Source organism: Myotis myotis, unplaced genomic scaffold (assembly GCF_014108235.1).
Source record: "Myotis myotis isolate mMyoMyo1 unplaced genomic scaffold, mMyoMyo1.p scaffold_m19_p_10, whole genome shotgun sequence".
In the NCBI taxonomy this organism is placed as follows: domain Eukaryota; kingdom Metazoa; phylum Chordata; class Mammalia; order Chiroptera; family Vespertilionidae; genus Myotis; species Myotis myotis.
This window is the reverse complement of record NW_023416314.1, coordinates 69,190,331-69,208,520: the sequence shown is the minus strand read 5'-3', so window position 1 is coordinate 69,208,520 and position 18,190 is coordinate 69,190,331. Positions and strand designations below refer to the sequence as shown.

Below are 18,190 nucleotides of genomic sequence, written 5' to 3'. Positions count from 1 at the left end.
GCGGCGGCGGCGCGTGACGTAAGAGGAAGTGCCTGACGCCACGGCCTGTGATTGGGAGTTGCTGAGGTCGGTGCTGCACTCTTAAGGTTCCCGGGGCTGCCGGCGGCTGAGCGGGTCCGGGCTGAGCGTTGCTTCCAGGCGGAGTGCGCCCGGCTCCGCCGGCAGGTGCGGCCTGTGGTTCACCGGTGGACGCCCGGGCTGGGGGGGCGGGGACCGCCTCTGAGGCCCTTTCCTCGGCGGCCTCCGGGACCTCGCCGAGCCTCCTGGAAGAGAAGCGTCTTTTAGAGAAAGTTGCTAACCCTTGTTGAGAGGGCCGGGCGTTCACCCGCCAAGACGTTTAATCTGCATCTTAGTCGTGAGGGAGAGACTGGCGTCCTGTTCACAGAGGAGGAAACAGGCCCCCAAAGGTGAAATCATTTGCCCCAGGTTGTGCAGCTGCGAAGTGGCAGCTCCGGATTCAGAGCGAGTCGTGGCCGACGCCGCAGCTCTTCGCCCCGCTGCGGGGTCCGCCGGCTTGACCTGGGGTGGGAGTCCCGGGGTGGGCGTGGGGTGGGGTGCGGTAACAGTTTCTGCAGCATCACAAATTCGCTAGGTCTGCGAGGGGCCCCGGAATCTGTATTTTCAACATCGGTCCCCTGACACGCAATAGCAGATTGCTGCTCCGAGAGCCGAGCAAGAACTGTAGCTAATTGTCGTGTTAAGCTTTTAAGGCCTCAGTTGAGAGAAAATGTCAGACGAGAGCTTCCTCTACACGTCTTGTGGGACTGGAGAGTTGGTATTTTAGGGCAGATGACAGCCTCTATCATCTCCCCACGTATTAGAAGAATTACATATTTGTTACCTGGGGAATTTGTTAAACATTCGGATTTCTGGGCGCCCAGCCCAGCTGTCCTGAATCAGAAGGTGTGTGTGTGTGGGGGGGGGGGGGGGGTCCTGGTAATCCGTAGGCTAAACAGGCTATGAAATGAGCTTGTTACCGTCGAGAACCTGCGGTGAGAAGCTTTTTAGATAGGCTCATAAAGAAATGGATCATAGTTTCAAAACACGCCTAAGCCCCCTGCTGTTGGTAGGTCTGCATGCTCCTGTGTGTGCTGTGAACTAAACTTTATTGGTGAAAATGCCAAAGTAATACGACATTACTGGCCATTATGAGGTGGACTCTTCAATTAGCTGGAGACTGGAGCAATAGAATTTGAATAGTAATACATCTGCTATTGACTTCTTGAGTGACGTTAGTGAGGCACTTAACCTTGTGGTCCTCTTACATGTCTCCTACAAGGCTTATTACACTTGTATCCATCCTGCATCAAATCTTCTAACAGGTCACTGTTTTTTTTTAAAATTTTTTTAATTTTTTTTTTAGAGAGACAGGAAGGGAGAAAGAGAAAGGGAAACATCGATGTGAGAGAGAAACATCAATCAGTTGCCACCCATATGTACCCCGACTGGGGATTGAACTTGCAACCTAGGTATGTGCCCGACTGAGAATCAAACCTGCATCCTTTTGGTGGAGGGGATGACGCTCCAGCCACCTGAGACATCTGGCCAGGGCAAGGCCGTGGATGTTTGTAACGAGCTTCGAGGGAAGTCTGATGCAACCAGTGTTATAGGATATGGAAATGTGTTCGGAAACTGAGTCTTAGCCTATTTCTCAGTTTCCAGGTAGGTGGAGTATTAGTTTCCCTAACTTCTGCTCTGGGGACTCATAAGAGTAATGTGGTTTATAATCCTAGTTTTAGAATTTCTTGATGTGCACTTGTGAATGAAGGGAAGGTACTATAATAAGATTGCAAAAGGTAAACCTTGACACCAGCAGCCCTAAGTGATTTAGTAGGCTCTTTGATTGAGATGTTGTGATGCCAGAAGTTGGTTTTATATAGAGGCTCTGATTGCTGTTGAGCAATCTCTTCTGCCTGAAAGGACTATAGTTAACCCTTTAGTAGTATAAGTTCTCACAACCCCTATTAAAAGCATGTGTTTTGTTTTGTTTTGTTTTTTAAACAGATAACCATTGTGCGGTTCATATCAGCAATGAAATCTTCTGAAAGCTAAGAGCAGAAGCCTTTTTGGTCAACATGGAGGACAAGAGACGGCGAGCCCGCGTGCAGGGAGCCTGGGCCGGCTCAGCCAAGAGCCAGGCCGTTGCTCAGCCAGGCAAGAACCAGTGTGGGGACCCTTGTGTGTGAACGTGGACAGCTGTCATCCTCTTTTGTTTATATCCCCCTGGCTTATAATGGACTCCCATTTCGATGTTAAAGAATTATTTGAAATGTAGCTGGTATTTTCTCTGAATTTGTTGACGGTGAGCTAAGTGTTGATCTTTAGTGTTTCTCCCGTTTAGTCACTACACTCAGACCTTTCAGTGCATGTGTTGAGGTCTTCAGTAGATGTTACTAATTAATTTGTAGATGTCACGGAGGTCACCTCTAAGTGGATTTCATTGGTCCTTGCTCAGTAGGAGGTGATGAGAGCAGACTTTTCTCTCTCTTGCTTCAGCTACCACTCCTAAGAGCCATCTCCACCAGAGCCCTGGTCAGACCTGGATGAACAAGGAGCATCATTTGTCAGACAAACAGTTTGTATTCAAAGAACCCCAGCAGGTAAATTCCTGTTTCTCCTTCAACAGTAACAGATTGTTTATAAGTTATATTCACGTGGTAGACACTCAAATAAGTAGTGACTGAATAAATTCACTAATAAAAGGAGAGTTAAAGGACTATAATAATGAAATGGAGAATATCAATTTCTTATTATGTCTGAGAATTCTTTGTCGTCTTCTCCCAAATTATGGGCACGTATAAGTCCCTTTTTTTTTTGGCACGTAGGCTATACATGATTAGAGGTTAGAGGTTGCAGCATGGCTAGAGCTTTCATTGATTATCTAAGTTCTAACAGCCCTAAAACCATGCTGTTTTCGGTGCTCATGCAGCAAATGTCTCTGGAATTGGATTGAAATTTCAGCAACTACTATGCTTGATAGTTTAGCTTTTTTTCCATAGGAAAAATGTATGAAACAGTGAAGATTGACTGTTTTTAATAATAAGGGAGAAAGCTAAATATCAGGCATCATGCTGTAGCGGTGATTTTCAACCTTTTTTATCTGATGGCACATGTAAACTAATTACTAAAATTCTTTAGCACACCAAAAAGTATAACTTTTGCCGATCTGACATTTAAAAAGGTATAATTTTGATTGGTTTACCAAAAAGAAAGTTTTTATCCATCCTTTTTTCTCCAATGTGACTTTTTAAAGAATCAGTTGCCTATACTTGTATATAGGAGTTCTGGTACCAAGAATTAACCAATCAGACTCAACCTGATTATGTGACATAACCAATAAGATGCAACCCTGTTATATGACCTATATATTTATGGTTCAGACAGGGCATTCACACTGGATAGCTGTTGTTGTGTTGGCTGTTGTCATTTTCTTATTTGACAATCTAAGACAAAAGAGGTCAGTGCCCCTGACTAAAGAGTCAGGTATTGTGTGTTTTAAAAATTCTTGTGGCACATCGATTGAAAATTGCGGTGTTCTAGTAATGATTTTATAAATGATTAAAACCCCTCCCTTACTTTATAGAATATCTTCTGTTTTAAAAAATCTCCTAGAAAGGTTTTCCTAATGCTGGCTATTAGGAAAATGGGTTAATTCCAATCGCATCGCCTTTTTTTTTTTTTTTTAAATATATTTTATTGGTTTTTTACAGAGAGGACAGGAGAGGTATAGAGAGTTAGAAACATCGATCAGCTGCCTCCTACACACCCCCTACTGGGGATGTGCCCACAACCAAGGTACATGCCCTTGACCAGAATCGAACCTGAGACCTTTCAGTCTGCAGGCAGATGCTCTATCCACTGAGCCAAACCGGTTAGGGTGATTGCATTGCCTTTTAACGCTCACTAGTAACTACGAAGAGCAGAAACAAGGGTTTCTGGTGGGATAGTAAGAGTTTGGAATAAAAAAAGGATAGTTTTGAACCTGATTTATTTTGACTAGAGTGAAAGGATATGGTAATCCTGCTAGTTCAGCCTCGCTGAGGGTGAGGAGCCATGCCACAGTAAGATCTGCCTGTTTCCTTGCAGGTGGTGCGCACAGCCCCAGAGCCGCGAGTGATTGAGTAAGTAATTTGCTGCCTTCCTCTAGCTCAGCGGTTCTCAACCTGTGGGTCGCGACCCCTTTGGGGGTCGAACAACCCTTTCACAAGGGTCGCCTAAGACCATCCTTCATATCAGATATTTACATTATGATTCATAACAGTAGCAACATTATAGTTATGAAGTAGCAACGAAAATAATTTTATGGTTGGGTCACAACATGAGGAACTGTATTTAAAGGGCCAGAAGGTTGAGAACCACTGCTCTAACTATTGCTGCACTGAAATGGAGAGCCTAGGATTGTTCCCTCACCCTGGTTTTTCCGTCTGGAAGAGATAACAGCTCAGTTAGTGTCTTAATTTTAGGCTGGGATATTCCTATCTCAGATGTCTTTAAGCTGGGTCTTTTGAGAAGCCTTTCTGGATTTACTGATGGTGTGGAAAATGCAACCAGATAGTCTACGTTAAATTCTGACTGGTGTAGATTTCCTGACCCTCCTTCACTAATATGACTGCAGACAGTGAGCTAAAATATCTTCTAGGTTAAGACGGGGTGTGGGGGAGTATTTTTCCTGAGTCATTGAAACATGGCTCTTGGAGAAGCCTTTAAGTACCATTTTACTAGCAATGCTTATGAAAGCTGCTAGAAATCTAGATGACCCTACAGTCTATTTCTTAAAACCACATAATTGTTTCAGAGCAAGTAAATGATAGTAAACATTCCATTCCTCTTATATTATTGTGTCTAAAATGTTCTTTTAAAAAATTGTTAAAGATGCTTTGACTCCTCTTTTCCTGCTTTTCAATTTCCATCTGATGTACTTAAATTGTCAGTCGAAAGGATCCTTTTATTTTAGCAGTTTAGCATTATGCTTATGTTATTGCTCATGAGCAGTCTGTTAAGCTGTTTGGCTGTTAAAGGTTGACTTATATATCTTAGAAATATTTTAAACTAACACAACTGTCATCACCCTTTCTGAAAGGGTATGTTTTTGTGGGCTTGCCACTAGTTAGCTATGTAACTAGTCCTTAGGTAAGTTATTGTCATCTCTCTAGGCTTTAGTCTCCTTGTCTGTAATATTAAGTGTTTTGACTACTTAATCTCGTAAGGCTCAGTCTGGTAGCTCTGACAGTCTTTGATTGTTTTACAAATGCCAGTGTGATATTGTCTCCATTGGTGATAAAGAGAATAAATAAAACCATGAAACCTGTTACAAAATGGGCAATTGTGAGTTTGGAAGTCAGGAGCAAAGTGACAGAACTGCTTGCTATTTAACCCTAGGGCTTGTTAATTTTGGTTATCTAAAGTTAGCTGTGCTAGATTTTTTTAATAGCCAGAAGTGTGGCTCACATTTAAAGTGAGCCAGCTTCTAAATGTGGCCCAAAATATATCACATAGCAACATTGTATTCACACTCTGGGAATTCACACACAACGCGTTTAGAAATGTGATCAGTACTGTATATGTAACAATAGTTCTGCTACATTTTGGTTCAGAGGAACTCACACATCTACCTAAGAACCTGCTCAGAGATTGTGAACTACTCACTCGCATGGCAGAGAGGTGTGTGAAAACTGTCCCTTTACATTATGCTCAGTAACGTACCTTTCCAAGAAGGATCTGACACAGTTATCTGGATAGAGGCACCTATCCAGTCGGGAACACTTCTCTTACGTGGACCTCGCCACCCTGCACATATGCAGCAGTTTTGTACTGTTGTAAACTTGATTAAATTCAGTTAGCTTTTATTGCTCAACTACTATGTGCTAGGTGCTGGGAAACAGAGTAATAACCATTTCTTGCTTCTCAGTAGCCCACAGTCTAGTAAATGAAATGCACATGTGACCAGGTACATTGTAATCCTGTGTATCATGAAACAGTAGATTTGTATGTAAGGTCTTAGAGTAGCACAGAGGACGAGATGTTAACATTTGGGTGGATTAAAGGTCAGGAAGGTGATGCTGAGCTGAAACGTGGTGGTGTAGTCAGGAGAGTCCAGGCAATAAAGTTGGTTGAGCTATCAGGAGGTGGAGTCAGGTCACAGGGACGTTAAATGCAATGTTGACAAGTGGATGGGAGCCTTGAAGGACTTTAATCAGAGGAGGAACCTCATTAGACATGTATCTGAAAGCAACAGATGCACACAGCCCTTGCTACCTGTTAGATGCATCTCTTTTCCAGAGTTTCCAAAGGAGCGCTCTATTTGGCACTATTTCGGCCTAAATTATGGGTGAATAGAAAGGGGTAGGATCAGAGTTTATGTTATTACAGCCTTCATCTCGTGGTCTGATCTTGCCGGATCTGTTCCCAATGCCATTATCTCAGTGGTAGAAGAAGGTGAAGCTGTTCTTGCCCTCATTGTTAAATGACTTTGGTGAGCCAGGACTTTGAGAATCCAAAGGACAGCCCTTCCACTGGGTGGAGGGTATTGTTTTGTTTGATACTAACAAGTCTGTCTTCTTTGTTTCTTTAGCAAAGAGGGTGCATATGAAATTAGCCAGTCACCCACAGGCATATCTCGGTAAGTGACATTAATCAATGCATAAGTGTACTAATTGTCACTATAAAATAATGAGGCATTTAAAGCAAAATATATCAGAACTTACATATCTAAATTAATTGCTTAGAAGTCTCTGTAATTACTCAGTGGCACTGCCATTGTTATAACCCTTTCTGGAACCTCCCTTTTAAAGCAAGTTTAACAGTCACACAAGGAAACCAGTTGCATTATTTTGGCCACATCTCATTGTTAACCAGGTATGGCTTAAGGTGAGCTTTGGCTCTTTCAAAATATCAAATGCATCTTCAAAGAGTAAAAAAGTTCAAGAAAATGTCCCAAGGGCTTTCAGAACACTCCTTAAGAAGGATCTCCAAAATGATTTGAACTGACTTAGCAGTGTTGAAATAAGTGTATGTACATTGAGAGAAAGAACCATCATTTGGATATTTTCATTTCAATGTAATCATAAGTTATTGTTTCCCCTACAGTTGGCACAGTATCAGAAGAATACCAGTTGTTAAAATGACACAGGGCCAGGCTTGCTTTACTTTTCAGCAACCCTCTGAGGTGGATATGAACTTCATGTTACAGGTTACAAAAACCAAGGTTCAGAGGTTAAATAACTTGCCCAAGGTTTCACAGCTAAGCAGTGCTGGAGCAAGATTTGAACCATGTCTATAAGAGCCCTTATGAATCCTTTTATCCTTCATGCTGCTTTTATTTGTCTTAACACACGTTTATTTTACATCTGAGCATCGTGACCTGGGTGATGTTGGGCTCTGCTTGCTATGGGAGGTGTGGTGAGATGATTTCATCTCCCCACGAAAGGAGGCATCATCCAGCTTAGTTCACTCTGCTAACAGAGTCTGCAACCCGTCTTTTTTGTGTTGTTTAGTTACTGATGGTTCTTTCTGCTTCAAGGGTGCGTTTGTATCCTGCCTTTGTTGACTTAAGAGAAGCCGACTGGGTATTGGAGCAGCTTTGTCGGGACGTTCCCTGGGAACAGAGGACCGGCATCAGAGAGGGTGAGTGGACCTCTGAGATCGCAGCTGTTGCCGCCTGCCTCACTTTCTGGAGTGTTTTCCAACACCGTTGCCTCTTTTCTCCACAGCTATCTTAAATAGAGATTCGAAGCCTACCAGGCCTCAAGGATGTGTAGAAATTAGCCAGTCAGAGAGAGGGGACAGAGGAGTAACAGTGGTACTCAGAACGTGGCAGGAGAATGGGGTGGGCGGGAGTTCAAGGAACCAGAGCGTTTGGGTTGGCCGAACTGTGGCTGACACGCTCACCTCCCTTTGCGTTTGTTCACTACCTTTATTACATCACATGGTGCAGTGTCCCTCTTTCTTCATAGAAACTTCCAGGGCTTTCTATTTTTTTCTGATTCTACTCGGCATACGTTTTTTCACAATCCTTCTTACCGGCTTTTTGGCTTTTTAATCTCTTGTTTCACTGGAAGAGTCTCGTATCCTGTAGCTTCAGCTGTTCTCTCCTGAGCTTGTCAAGATTACCTGCCTTGGAGCCTGCTCTGTGGTCAGCCACAAGCTACTAAAGCACCTGTAGTACCAGAGCGGGCCACTGAGGGGCATCTGTGCTCTCATACAATTTCTTTCTGGCAAATCAAGTGAATTTAAATTTTCAGTAAAAAAAAGGCGAAGTATACTGGCTTCATTTGACTCAAGCATCCGAACAACTCAGCTCTCTCTCCTCAATCCCAGCAGTTTCTATAGCAGGGCTTTTGGTGACAGACTTGCCTTTGATTACAGACTTTGTTATTCAAAGTAATTGTTAATTTTAAGCAAAATACAGTAATTTTCTAGTCCTTAATTTTCAGATCTGTGAAATGGAGCTAATAATAATAATACCTACCTTATAAGGTTGTTGTGATAATTAAGTGAGATAATGCATGGTAAGTACTTACCAGAATGGCTGGTACATAGTAAGCCTTCAATGAATGTTAGCTGCTTTTACTATTATTGTTCTTACTGTTGTAGTAGTTGATACCAATTGCAGGGGGAAATAAATCTATGAATAACTCCCTTTCTAAATAAATTGGACATAAAGAACTTGTAAAATCAGCTGCATGCTGTGTAGTTGGTCAGAGTACGTTTTTCTTTGTTCAGAATCAAAGGGGCTTACATGGTGGTGGCACATAGGTAAATGGTTTGTCTTGTTTCTTTTAAAAAATACATATTTTTATTGATTTGAGAGAGAGAGGAAGGGAGAGGGAGAAAGAAACAGCAATTGGTTGCCTCCTAGAGGCACCCATACCAGGGACTGAACCCACAACCTGGGCTTGTGCCCTGACTGGAAATTGAACTGGTGACTTTTTTGGTGCACAGAACAATGCTCAACCAAATGAGCCACCCCAGCCAGGGCCTGTCCTGTTTTTTTGTAGGGATGTTGGTGCCACAAGTTCCTACCTACAAGGCTTCAGACTCTGGGTTCTGCTTTTTAGATCCTCCTTGTCTCTTGTTGACTTCTTCATTCTTATTTGTGTCTGACACAACTAAGTCACATGTTCTCGCCTCATAGTTTGCTCAGATTGTTTCTGCCAACACCTCTTCTCATCTTGAAATCGCATGTTCTCTATGAAGGTGGAGCCTGGGTCAGAGCCCATCCTTGCTCTGCCTTTGTATTTCTCATAGCTTTTTGCACATTGTGGTTAGCACTCAGTAGGTACACCTTAAATAGCATTAAACCATTTCAAAGGCCCTGTATTTTCTTTCTCAGATGTAACTTACCAGCAACCAAGACTCACAGCATGGTATGGAGAACTTCCTTACACTTACTCCAGAATCACTATGGAACCAAATCCTCACGTATGTTGGAACATTGCTGTTGTATTTCTTTACATAACTGTAGAGTACTAGAAAAGATCAATAAAACACCTTACAGAGCTGCATGATGGTTCCTAGTTCAAAAACCCTCTGGGTTCAAACACTGAGTCTGTGTGTGCACCGTCATTGGTGAGAAAATGTGGAACTGAAGTAAAATGGGATCAGACTCCTGGATTTCAGGAAAATGAACCACTTCTTCTCCTGTCTCCCCGTCCCCCAAGCCTATCTGGCTGCAGCCCTCTTTGCATACCCTGGGACACATTTGCTGTGAGCCCAGAGTCCTTATGGCTGGCCAACGAGGTCAGAACGTCTCTTCATTTTTCAGGCTGTGTTGTCATTTGTGGAAAACATTGGTGTTTTTCTTGTTGACTTTGGATTTCTTCTTAGACCTCAACTTATTGCTTTGGCTTGTTTCTAAAAATTTCCATGACAGACAAAGAGATGCTAGTATATAAATTAAGCTTGTCCAGAGGATGGAGTTGAGATCCAAGAAACAGCTCCTTGTTTAGTCCCTGGAATCTTGCCTTTGGCAGATAATGTTATGCTTTATGGAAAGAGACTTTGAAGAAAATGGAGTTTGCTTACGGCATTGGGATAAACAGAAATGTGACATGACACACTTCAGAGCTTCCCATAATTTATAATTATAAACTATCCCTGTGCTAAAATGTTCGTGGGTAAAACATTGGTGTGGGGTCGTGGCTTTTTTACGTAAGGAGAGAGCTCTGCGCTTTGTTTCTGGACTGCATCTAGAATGTGATCCAGGGAGGTGTTGAGACCTTATATCTGAGATTGGTTTGGAAACAAGAAAATGGAACTAGGCCAACCCAATGTAGACTGCTGCATGGTCCTGTCCGAATTAATGTGCCTTTTTGTCAGCAGTCACAGCAGAGAAGCTGAGGATTCAGCAGGCTGTGGAGGAGAAGCTCCTCATTTATTCCAGTTAATCCTTTAGAACAGGATTCCTCAACCTTAGTATTACTGCTTTGGGGCTGGTTAATTCTTCGTTGTTGGGGCTGTGCTGGGCATTGTAGGATGTTTAGCAGTTAATCTGACTTCTGCTCACTGAATGCCAGAAGCACTGTCACCACGTCGTGACAACCAAAAATGACTCCAGACTTGACCAAACATCTGCTGAGGGGCAAAACTGCCCCTGGTTGAGAACCACTGCTTTAGAATAAACATAAGGCACATAAGATCTGCTGAATAGAGTAGTCTTTTATGCTTGGAGGACATTTTGACAACTCTTAAAGGGTATTTCTTTTAATGACAATCCTTTTATTATAATGTAAGTAATAAGTATGTATTATTGAAAATTTAGAAACTGCAGATAAACATGAAGAATACCAAAATTTTGGATAATTCTTCCACCTGATGTTTTAGTGCCAGTCTCTTTATTTCATTTTAGGCAAATATATGAAAAGAATACAATAAATTATGTATACTTCATTTCTTTCTTATAATTTCAATTTTGTTTTTTAGTTACAGTTTACATTCAGTATTACTTATTTTGTATTATTTTCAGCTACACAGCATTGTGGTCAGATAGTCATGTACTTTATAAGGTTATACCCCAATATTTCAAGTACCCACCTGGCACCATATATAGTTACTACAACACTGTTGACTATATACCCTAAGTTGTACCTTGCATCCCTGGGACTGTTTTGTGACTACAAATTTATATTTCTTAATCCCTTCACCTTTTTTACTCAGTCCTCTAACCCCTGTCCCTCTGGCAACCATCCATCAGTCTTTTCCCTGTATCTGTGAGTCTGTTTCTATTTTTATTGTTTAGTTTGTTCTTTAGATTCCACATGTAAGTGGAATCATATGGTATTTGACTTTTTCTGACTGACTTATTTCACTCAGCATAATACCCTCTAGGTCCATTCATTCTATTGCAAATGGTAAGATTTTGTTCTTTTTTTTAAAATTGATTTTAGAGAGACAGAGAAACATTGATTTGTTGTTCCACTCATTTATGCATTCATTGTTGCTTTAAAAAAAATGCTTTTATTGATTTCAGAGAGAGGAAAGGAGAGTGAGAGATAGACATCCATTGGTTGCTTCCTATACGCACCCCTACTGGGGATCAAACCCAAAACCTAGGTGTGTGTCCTGACCAGGAATCAAACCCATAACCTTTTTTTTTTTTAATTGATTAAGGTATTACATATGTGTCCTTATCGAACCCATAACCTTTTGGTGTATGAGACAGTGCTCCAACCAACTGAACCACTAGACCAGGGCATTTCTCATATTTTTTAAGGGGGATTCACTAATGTGTATATATGTGTGTATTGGGGATACTTGTTTGATTTTAAAATAATTATCTCAAGCTTAATATCGCATAACAAAGGAGCAGATTCAATCATAGGTTATTAAACTTCTTTTAGTCTTTGCTCAAACTAAATCTCATATGAACCCAACATATGGAAGTAGTAGAGTGCCTTAGCTGCCTGGAGTCCCACCACTTGGCCTCTCCTTTCCCCTGTGGTAATCCCAGGGGCACCTCTGAGGTACCTAAGACTGTACAAAACACTGTTTGAAATCCACTGAATGGGTTCTTTCACTTCTGCGATTCATATTTTCTCAGACTCTTTTCCTCAAATGTCTTTTAAGGATAGCATGGCTTCACTGCACAGTGAGATGACGCTGAATTTTAATTTAGACATTCAGCTCTGAGGGATCTGTATATAGAGTATTGGGTGGAGAGTCTAAATTAATCCTCTAGTTCATTATCCCCCTTTTTCTCCTTTTCTCCTTACTTCACCACCAAAAATAACCAAGAAAAAATACATAGCCACTTAGAAACATAATGCAAACCTGGTGTTATTACAGTGCTCAGTCCTGAAGCAAGTCAGGGAAGTGCTAATTGGTTTCTCAGTCGCATGGCAGAAAAGCTATCTTCCTTCGTTTTTCTTGTTGAGTATAATTCTAGCATCTGATCTTTATCTCCATGAAGTTAAGCTTAAAGCTATAAAATAAATAGGAAATATGGCTTGCTAACATTGTTATGGAATTTCACTTTGAAAATTATTCTCTTGAATATAGGGTAATTTAATAAGATTTCTGTTTTATTGATCTAAGTTTTGTTCTTATCACTGTTTATCTTTAAAAATCCTCTGTTAGAATGCAATGCTAACATTCATAACAAGGAATCCCAGCTTTTGCTATGGTTTCCCTATCACAGCAAAGCTGAATGATTCCCCCATATGCTTCTCTGGCAGTTTTACCTGACAGTAGCCATGGGATATACATAATAATAATAATAATATAATAACATTATTATTATGCTTTCCTTTGCTGAACATTCATTCCTTCGCTACCAAAACTCAAACATGGACTTTGAAGGGTTTCTGTAACGTATCAGTTCTTACAGTACAATCTATGGACCCTGGAGGAGGGCCACGAAATCCTCTTTGGAAATCCACAAGGTCTAACTATTTTTATAGTAATACTAAGACTGGGTGACATTTTTACTATGTTGAATTTGCACTGATGGTGAATAAAAAAAGTAATGGTGGATATAACTTAGTTTGAACCAGGCATTGTCATCAAACTGTACTAAAAACCATTGTATTCATATTTGTGCACTTCCAGTTTTTTAAAAAAATGCTGGTTTCCTTTAAGAACATCCCTGGATGAAGCAGTAAACATTAGTTTTATGAAATCTCAATCTTTTTAATAGTTTGAGGAAATGGAAAGTATGTGCAAAGCATCCTGATACAGGCCCAGGATGGTGGTTATCAAGAAAAAACAAGTGTGTGATTGTGTAAGCCATAAGCTGAACTGGCTACTTTTTTATGGACCATTTTTTCTTTGAAATATCAACTAGCAGACAAACTATAGTTATTCACACTTGAGTATTTGGCAGACATATTTCAAAAAATGAATGAAGTGTTACTTCAGGAAAAACAACAGGATTTATTACTAATGATAAAGGTTGCATTTTCAAGCAAAAATTAGCATTTTGGAAAAACTCATAACCACCACCTTGAGCCTGACCTCTTCTCATTACTTTGCCTTTTCTGATGAGATCCATGGTAAAGTTAATGGATGTCATTTTTTTGATATTATATAATGAAATGTGTCAACAGTTAGAAGATCTGTGTAACTCAGTGAACCAGTATTTCCTAGATGTTACAGAAGTATACAGGATTAAAAGATCCATTCGAACTGCAGCATGGACCAGTGATTTAAATATAACAATATGAAAAGTTTGTTCAGACAGTTTCAGATTCCACATTGCAGCTAACCTTTAGAAATCATGGCTTGTTGAATTTTGGTGTGATATCAAAGACTATCTGTAATTATTTGAAAAGGCTATCAAAGACTCTATTTTCTGACCCCATATCTGTGTGAAGGCAATTTTCTTCACGTACTTCAGCAAAAACAACATACTGTAACAGATTGAATACAGAAGCAGATCTGACAGTCAGCTGGCTTCAGTTAAGCCAGACATTAAAGAGACTTGCAAAGCAGTTCTGCTCTTCTCCCCCATTGTTTGTATTAGAAAATATAGTTATTTTTCATAAAACATTATTTTGTTAACATGTAATGAGTTTGCTATTTTTTCTTTTTTAAAAAAAATATATTTTATTGATTTTTTTTACAGAGAGGAAGGGAGAGAGATAGAGAGTTAGAAACATCGATGAGAGAGAAAGATTGATCAGCTGCCTCCTGCACACCTCCTACTGGGGATGTGCCCACAACCAAAGGTACATGCCCTTGACCGGAATCAAACCTGGGACCCTTCAGTCCGCAGGCCAACGCTCTATCCACTGAGCCAAACCGGTTACGGCTATAGTGTCTTTAACAGAGTTTGCTATTTTTTAAATGAATTAACCAATAGCTAAAATTTTTTTCAGCTGTAATTTTTAACATGGCAAATCTCATAGCCATAACCCATATAAACAGAAGGTCTATGGGGTCCTCAGTAGGTTTTGATAGTGCGACCACTGTCCTAAAAGAAGCTCTGTAAAGCATTGCGTTTTCTTGGAGGAAGACAGAATTTTAACAAGAATCAATACAAGCTATGCTGCTATAGCTCCAAAGTACAACCTAAGGTCAGGGGTCATAGCTTCCTGTAGTGTAGATTGTGATTTCTAAAGTATAAACTACATAATGAACTTGGTGCTCAGGAGGCAGGGCTGTGGATCTGCTTAAATCTTCTCTAGTTCACAGACTATACACTTATCAAGGCTATGTCATAATTTCATCCTGTAGAAAAGAGTATTTTCCCCCATTAGGTTGAGTTTCTAGAAAACTAGCCACTCTGGAAATATTAAATATTTTTTAAAGCAATTCTGCCATTCACAATAAAATAGGAATAGGATGGACAGAGGGCCACCCAGCAAGAAAGTTGTTTCGCTCCTCACACTTCAGTCTGTGTTTGCTATCTACCTGGCAGCCCATCAACTGTGGTGCAAACCAGACTCACTGCTCCACTTCCCACCTTATTGACAACCAAAGTGACTGCCTTGAATGGACAGTTCTTCTTTCCGAGGGTCATGTATTTAACATGGAAAGGATGAGATGGGTAGATAGGCCTGGTCCTCATAGAGTTGTTATACTAAGTTTAGTACCTTAATAAAATTGCAGAGGTTAACTTGCTTCAAAATAGAAATAACGGATGGGAATTAAACTACTCTTCCCGCCTTCTGTCTATTTCATTCCAAGTGGTTTGCTTATTCCATGCTCCTGTGTATAAAATGCGACTGATTTTGCATTTTCTTTCTGTTTTTCCATGTGGCTCTCTGCTCCTTTCCTTGGCCTGGTGACTGCAGTGGCACCCTGTGCTACGCACACTTAAGAACCAAATTGAGGAGAACACGGGCCACACCTTCAACTCCTTGCTCTGCAACCTTTACCGCAATGAGAAGGACAGTGTGGACTGGCACAGCGATGATGAACCCTCACTAGGGAGGTGCCCGGTCATTGCTTCTCTCAGTTTTGGTGCCACGCGCACTTTTGAGATGAGAAAGAAGCCCCCGCCAGTGAGTACTCTTTTTTGTTTTTTAACTTTTATGTTCTTCCTGCCTCCAGTTATTCTGTGAAAAAAAGAGTGCTCCTGTTTTCAGATTTAGAGGATAGAAGTGTGTGATTTGCTGATGAAACATTTTGAACTGATTGCTTACCCCATGGTTAACTTTTGACTTCTGAAGTGCCCATTCACTCATTTACTTTTCTACCCGCCACTGCCTGCCATGTGCCAGGTGCTGGTAAAGTCCCTTTAGTTGTCTGCCAGTAGCAAAGGGATCTGCACTGTAACTATGGGAACTAATTTGATAAAAATACAGATCTAATAAGTAAGAAAATTTTTCCTTGGTGGAAAGGACAGGCACAGCCCCTGTCCTCCTGGAGATGGGATAGACAGATACTACTAATTACCCACATAATTACAATGATGGTAAATGCTATAAAGGAGGACTTATAAAGAGATGGCCCAAGCTAGAGGGGGCGAGAAGGGAAAGGAAGGAGTGTTCTTCATGGCACTGTTGCCTCTTCCCTGTGAGGAAGCATCACGTGCATCCGCATTGCCTCCTTAGCCTTTTCCCGGAATACGGATGCACCTGCCATTCCTTCAGAGAGGAAGTTCAAGCCAGATATTGGAGGTGGTGGTGGTCTGTCCAAGTTCAGATAGAAAAGCAGTGACTAAACTGACTATTCAGTAATTTCATTTTTCCATCCCAGCTCTTGTATTATATAACGTAGAGTAATACAAGGCTGTTAATTTTTTTTTTTTTAAGTATAGAAGATTAGGACTAAGGTAGATAAAAAGATAGTAGAAACTCTAAGAAAAAAACAAATCTCTACCAAATTATCTTATTTCCAGAGTTTGTGTCTTTTTCTAACCAAGGTTCCCGATCATTCCTTTTACAACATTGAACCAGACCCAGGCAGTGTGGAAGGGCCTGCAAGGCTGTCCTGAATATGACTTGATCCAGACCTCATAGTTACTGTTAATCAAGCAGTGCTTGTGTCTGTCCTTCATCAGACATCTTCTCTGAGAATGCAGTTAATGGACTGGACTGTTTCCTGACATGTGTTTGGGTTTCCTAGCACAGTATTTTGAAGCATAAGGTGTTATTTTACATTTATGCCATTAAGTACCTTTTGTATGTATAATTCCCATTGATTTAGGTTTTCTTTACTTTGTTTACACAGAAACCGATCGATGTTAGCAGGGGATTGTCAGTTGCCATTGAGTTAGTTATTGGGTGAACCTGCTCCCTGAGCACTTTGAGTAGCCTTCACACTCTCATTGGCAGTTGGCCTCCTCTTGCACCAGGGAATACCGTTCGAGAAGCAGAGTGCCTGGCCTTTGCCGTATTCCTTTTAGGTCTGCTTATGCTTTTCTACAGAGGCTTCCACTCAGTTACATCCCAAGTGCACACATGCGAAGAATTCATCCTGCCCTTAGTAAGACTCCTGTTACATGAGTGGCAGAGAAACACCACGTCTCATTTGTTAATTCAGACCCTCTTCTCAGGCCAGTCGTGTGGAACACCAGCTATGTGCTGAGTGTGGTCCTGGGCGCAGGGCTGTCGCTACGAAAAAGATGAAGTGATCCTCCCCCTTGGAGGTCATGATCCAGCACGCACTAGTGCTGTGCCTTCCCCCCGGGTCATCCCTCCTTCCTTCCAATTGGCAAAAAGCTGTAATATGTCCAACATAATCTTTACTGCAATCCTAGTGTCTAGTTCTTCACAGTTATTTTCTTTGTTCCCAAGTATCTACGTATTCAGTGACTGTTTCTTTACACCCGTACATTTACCATCATCCTCTTTTAAAAACGTTTTTGCCTCTTTATAGATTGAAGTTTTAGAGTTCCCAAAGCATTACTTCTGGATAATTAGTTTTACTGTATAAGCAGTCTCCAGCTACTATTAAGCATTAATAATGTTCTTGTGCCCAGAATATCCCCATCCCTTTTCGCCTCCAGGAAGCTGAAGGTCTTCATTTACTGATAGAAAACATTCATGGTGTTCAAGAGCTGTTTCTTGGTAACATACTTCAGTTATGTTATAGGTTAATGCGGGGGTGGGGAATATAACTGTCACATAGCTCTGTTTCTCAGGGCAACCGCTTGGAACAACACCTGTTAGAGAGAGGCTGCTCACACGGAAGCCCTCTCTCCTCAAGGCATTTGGAGTCTATTTGATGAACATGGGGGAAAGTACAGGCCATGAAACACTATGTGGTGAAGTCCCTTTAGTTGTTTGCCAGTAGCAAGGGAATCTGCACTGTAACGATGGTAGCTGAGTTGATAAAAATACAGATCTAATAAGTAAGAAAATTTGCCTGAGATCTTGAAATAATGTTGGCAAAGGAAACAGATTTGGGAAGAAATATAAGTGTGTCAGTACCTCTGGTTATTGACTCTAATAAGTTTGGCTTCCTCCTACATAGTCTTAGCTATGCTTGAACTTGATGCAATTGTATATTCCTTCAATTCTGGCTTTTGTTTAAGATGGGGAAGTTAAATGTTAATATATTTAAATTATGATCATGCATACGTGAATACTGTTTATAAATGAATTCTCCCCCCCCCCCCCCAACCTATAGGTCCCATTCTTGGGTAAAGAGGACCCACGTTTAAACTTTTTCAAAAACTCCTGCCAGTTTCTTTAACAAATAAAAATCTAGGGCTCTGCAAATCCAGCAAAACTAGAAGTGCAAAAGCCTTTCTTTAGTTGACAGCCTGCAATGCATCTAGAGCACATTGTCTTCATCCTATTAAAAT

The 18,190-nt window shown here is 41.0% G+C and overlaps 1 protein-coding gene across 3 annotated transcripts in view; it reads left to right on the top strand.

Annotated features, from left to right (window-relative positions):
* The first annotated feature begins 33 nt into the window (after positions 1–33).
* The window catches only part of ALKBH3 (alkB homolog 3, alpha-ketoglutarate dependent dioxygenase), a 32,676-nt gene continuing 14,519 nt past the window's right edge, over positions 34–18,190 (top strand). Inside the window, exons 1-8 of one of the 3 annotated variants that reach the window (XM_036326133.1) lie at positions 34–165; positions 2,005–2,154; positions 2,497–2,600; positions 4,087–4,121; positions 6,572–6,619; positions 7,520–7,623; positions 9,332–9,420; positions 15,231–15,440. In XM_036326133.1, coding sequence (XP_036182026.1) covers positions 2,076–2,154; positions 2,497–2,600; positions 4,087–4,121; positions 6,572–6,619; positions 7,520–7,623; positions 9,332–9,420; positions 15,231–15,440 — 669 coding nt within the window. In that variant the 5' untranslated portion in view covers positions 34–165; positions 2,005–2,075. Of the gene's footprint in view, positions 408–2,004; positions 2,155–2,496; positions 2,601–4,086; positions 4,122–6,571; positions 6,620–7,519; positions 7,624–9,331; positions 9,421–15,230; positions 15,441–18,190 lie in introns of all 3 variants that reach the window. The other 2 variants (XM_036326134.1, XM_036326132.1) reach the window with 2 other exon arrangements.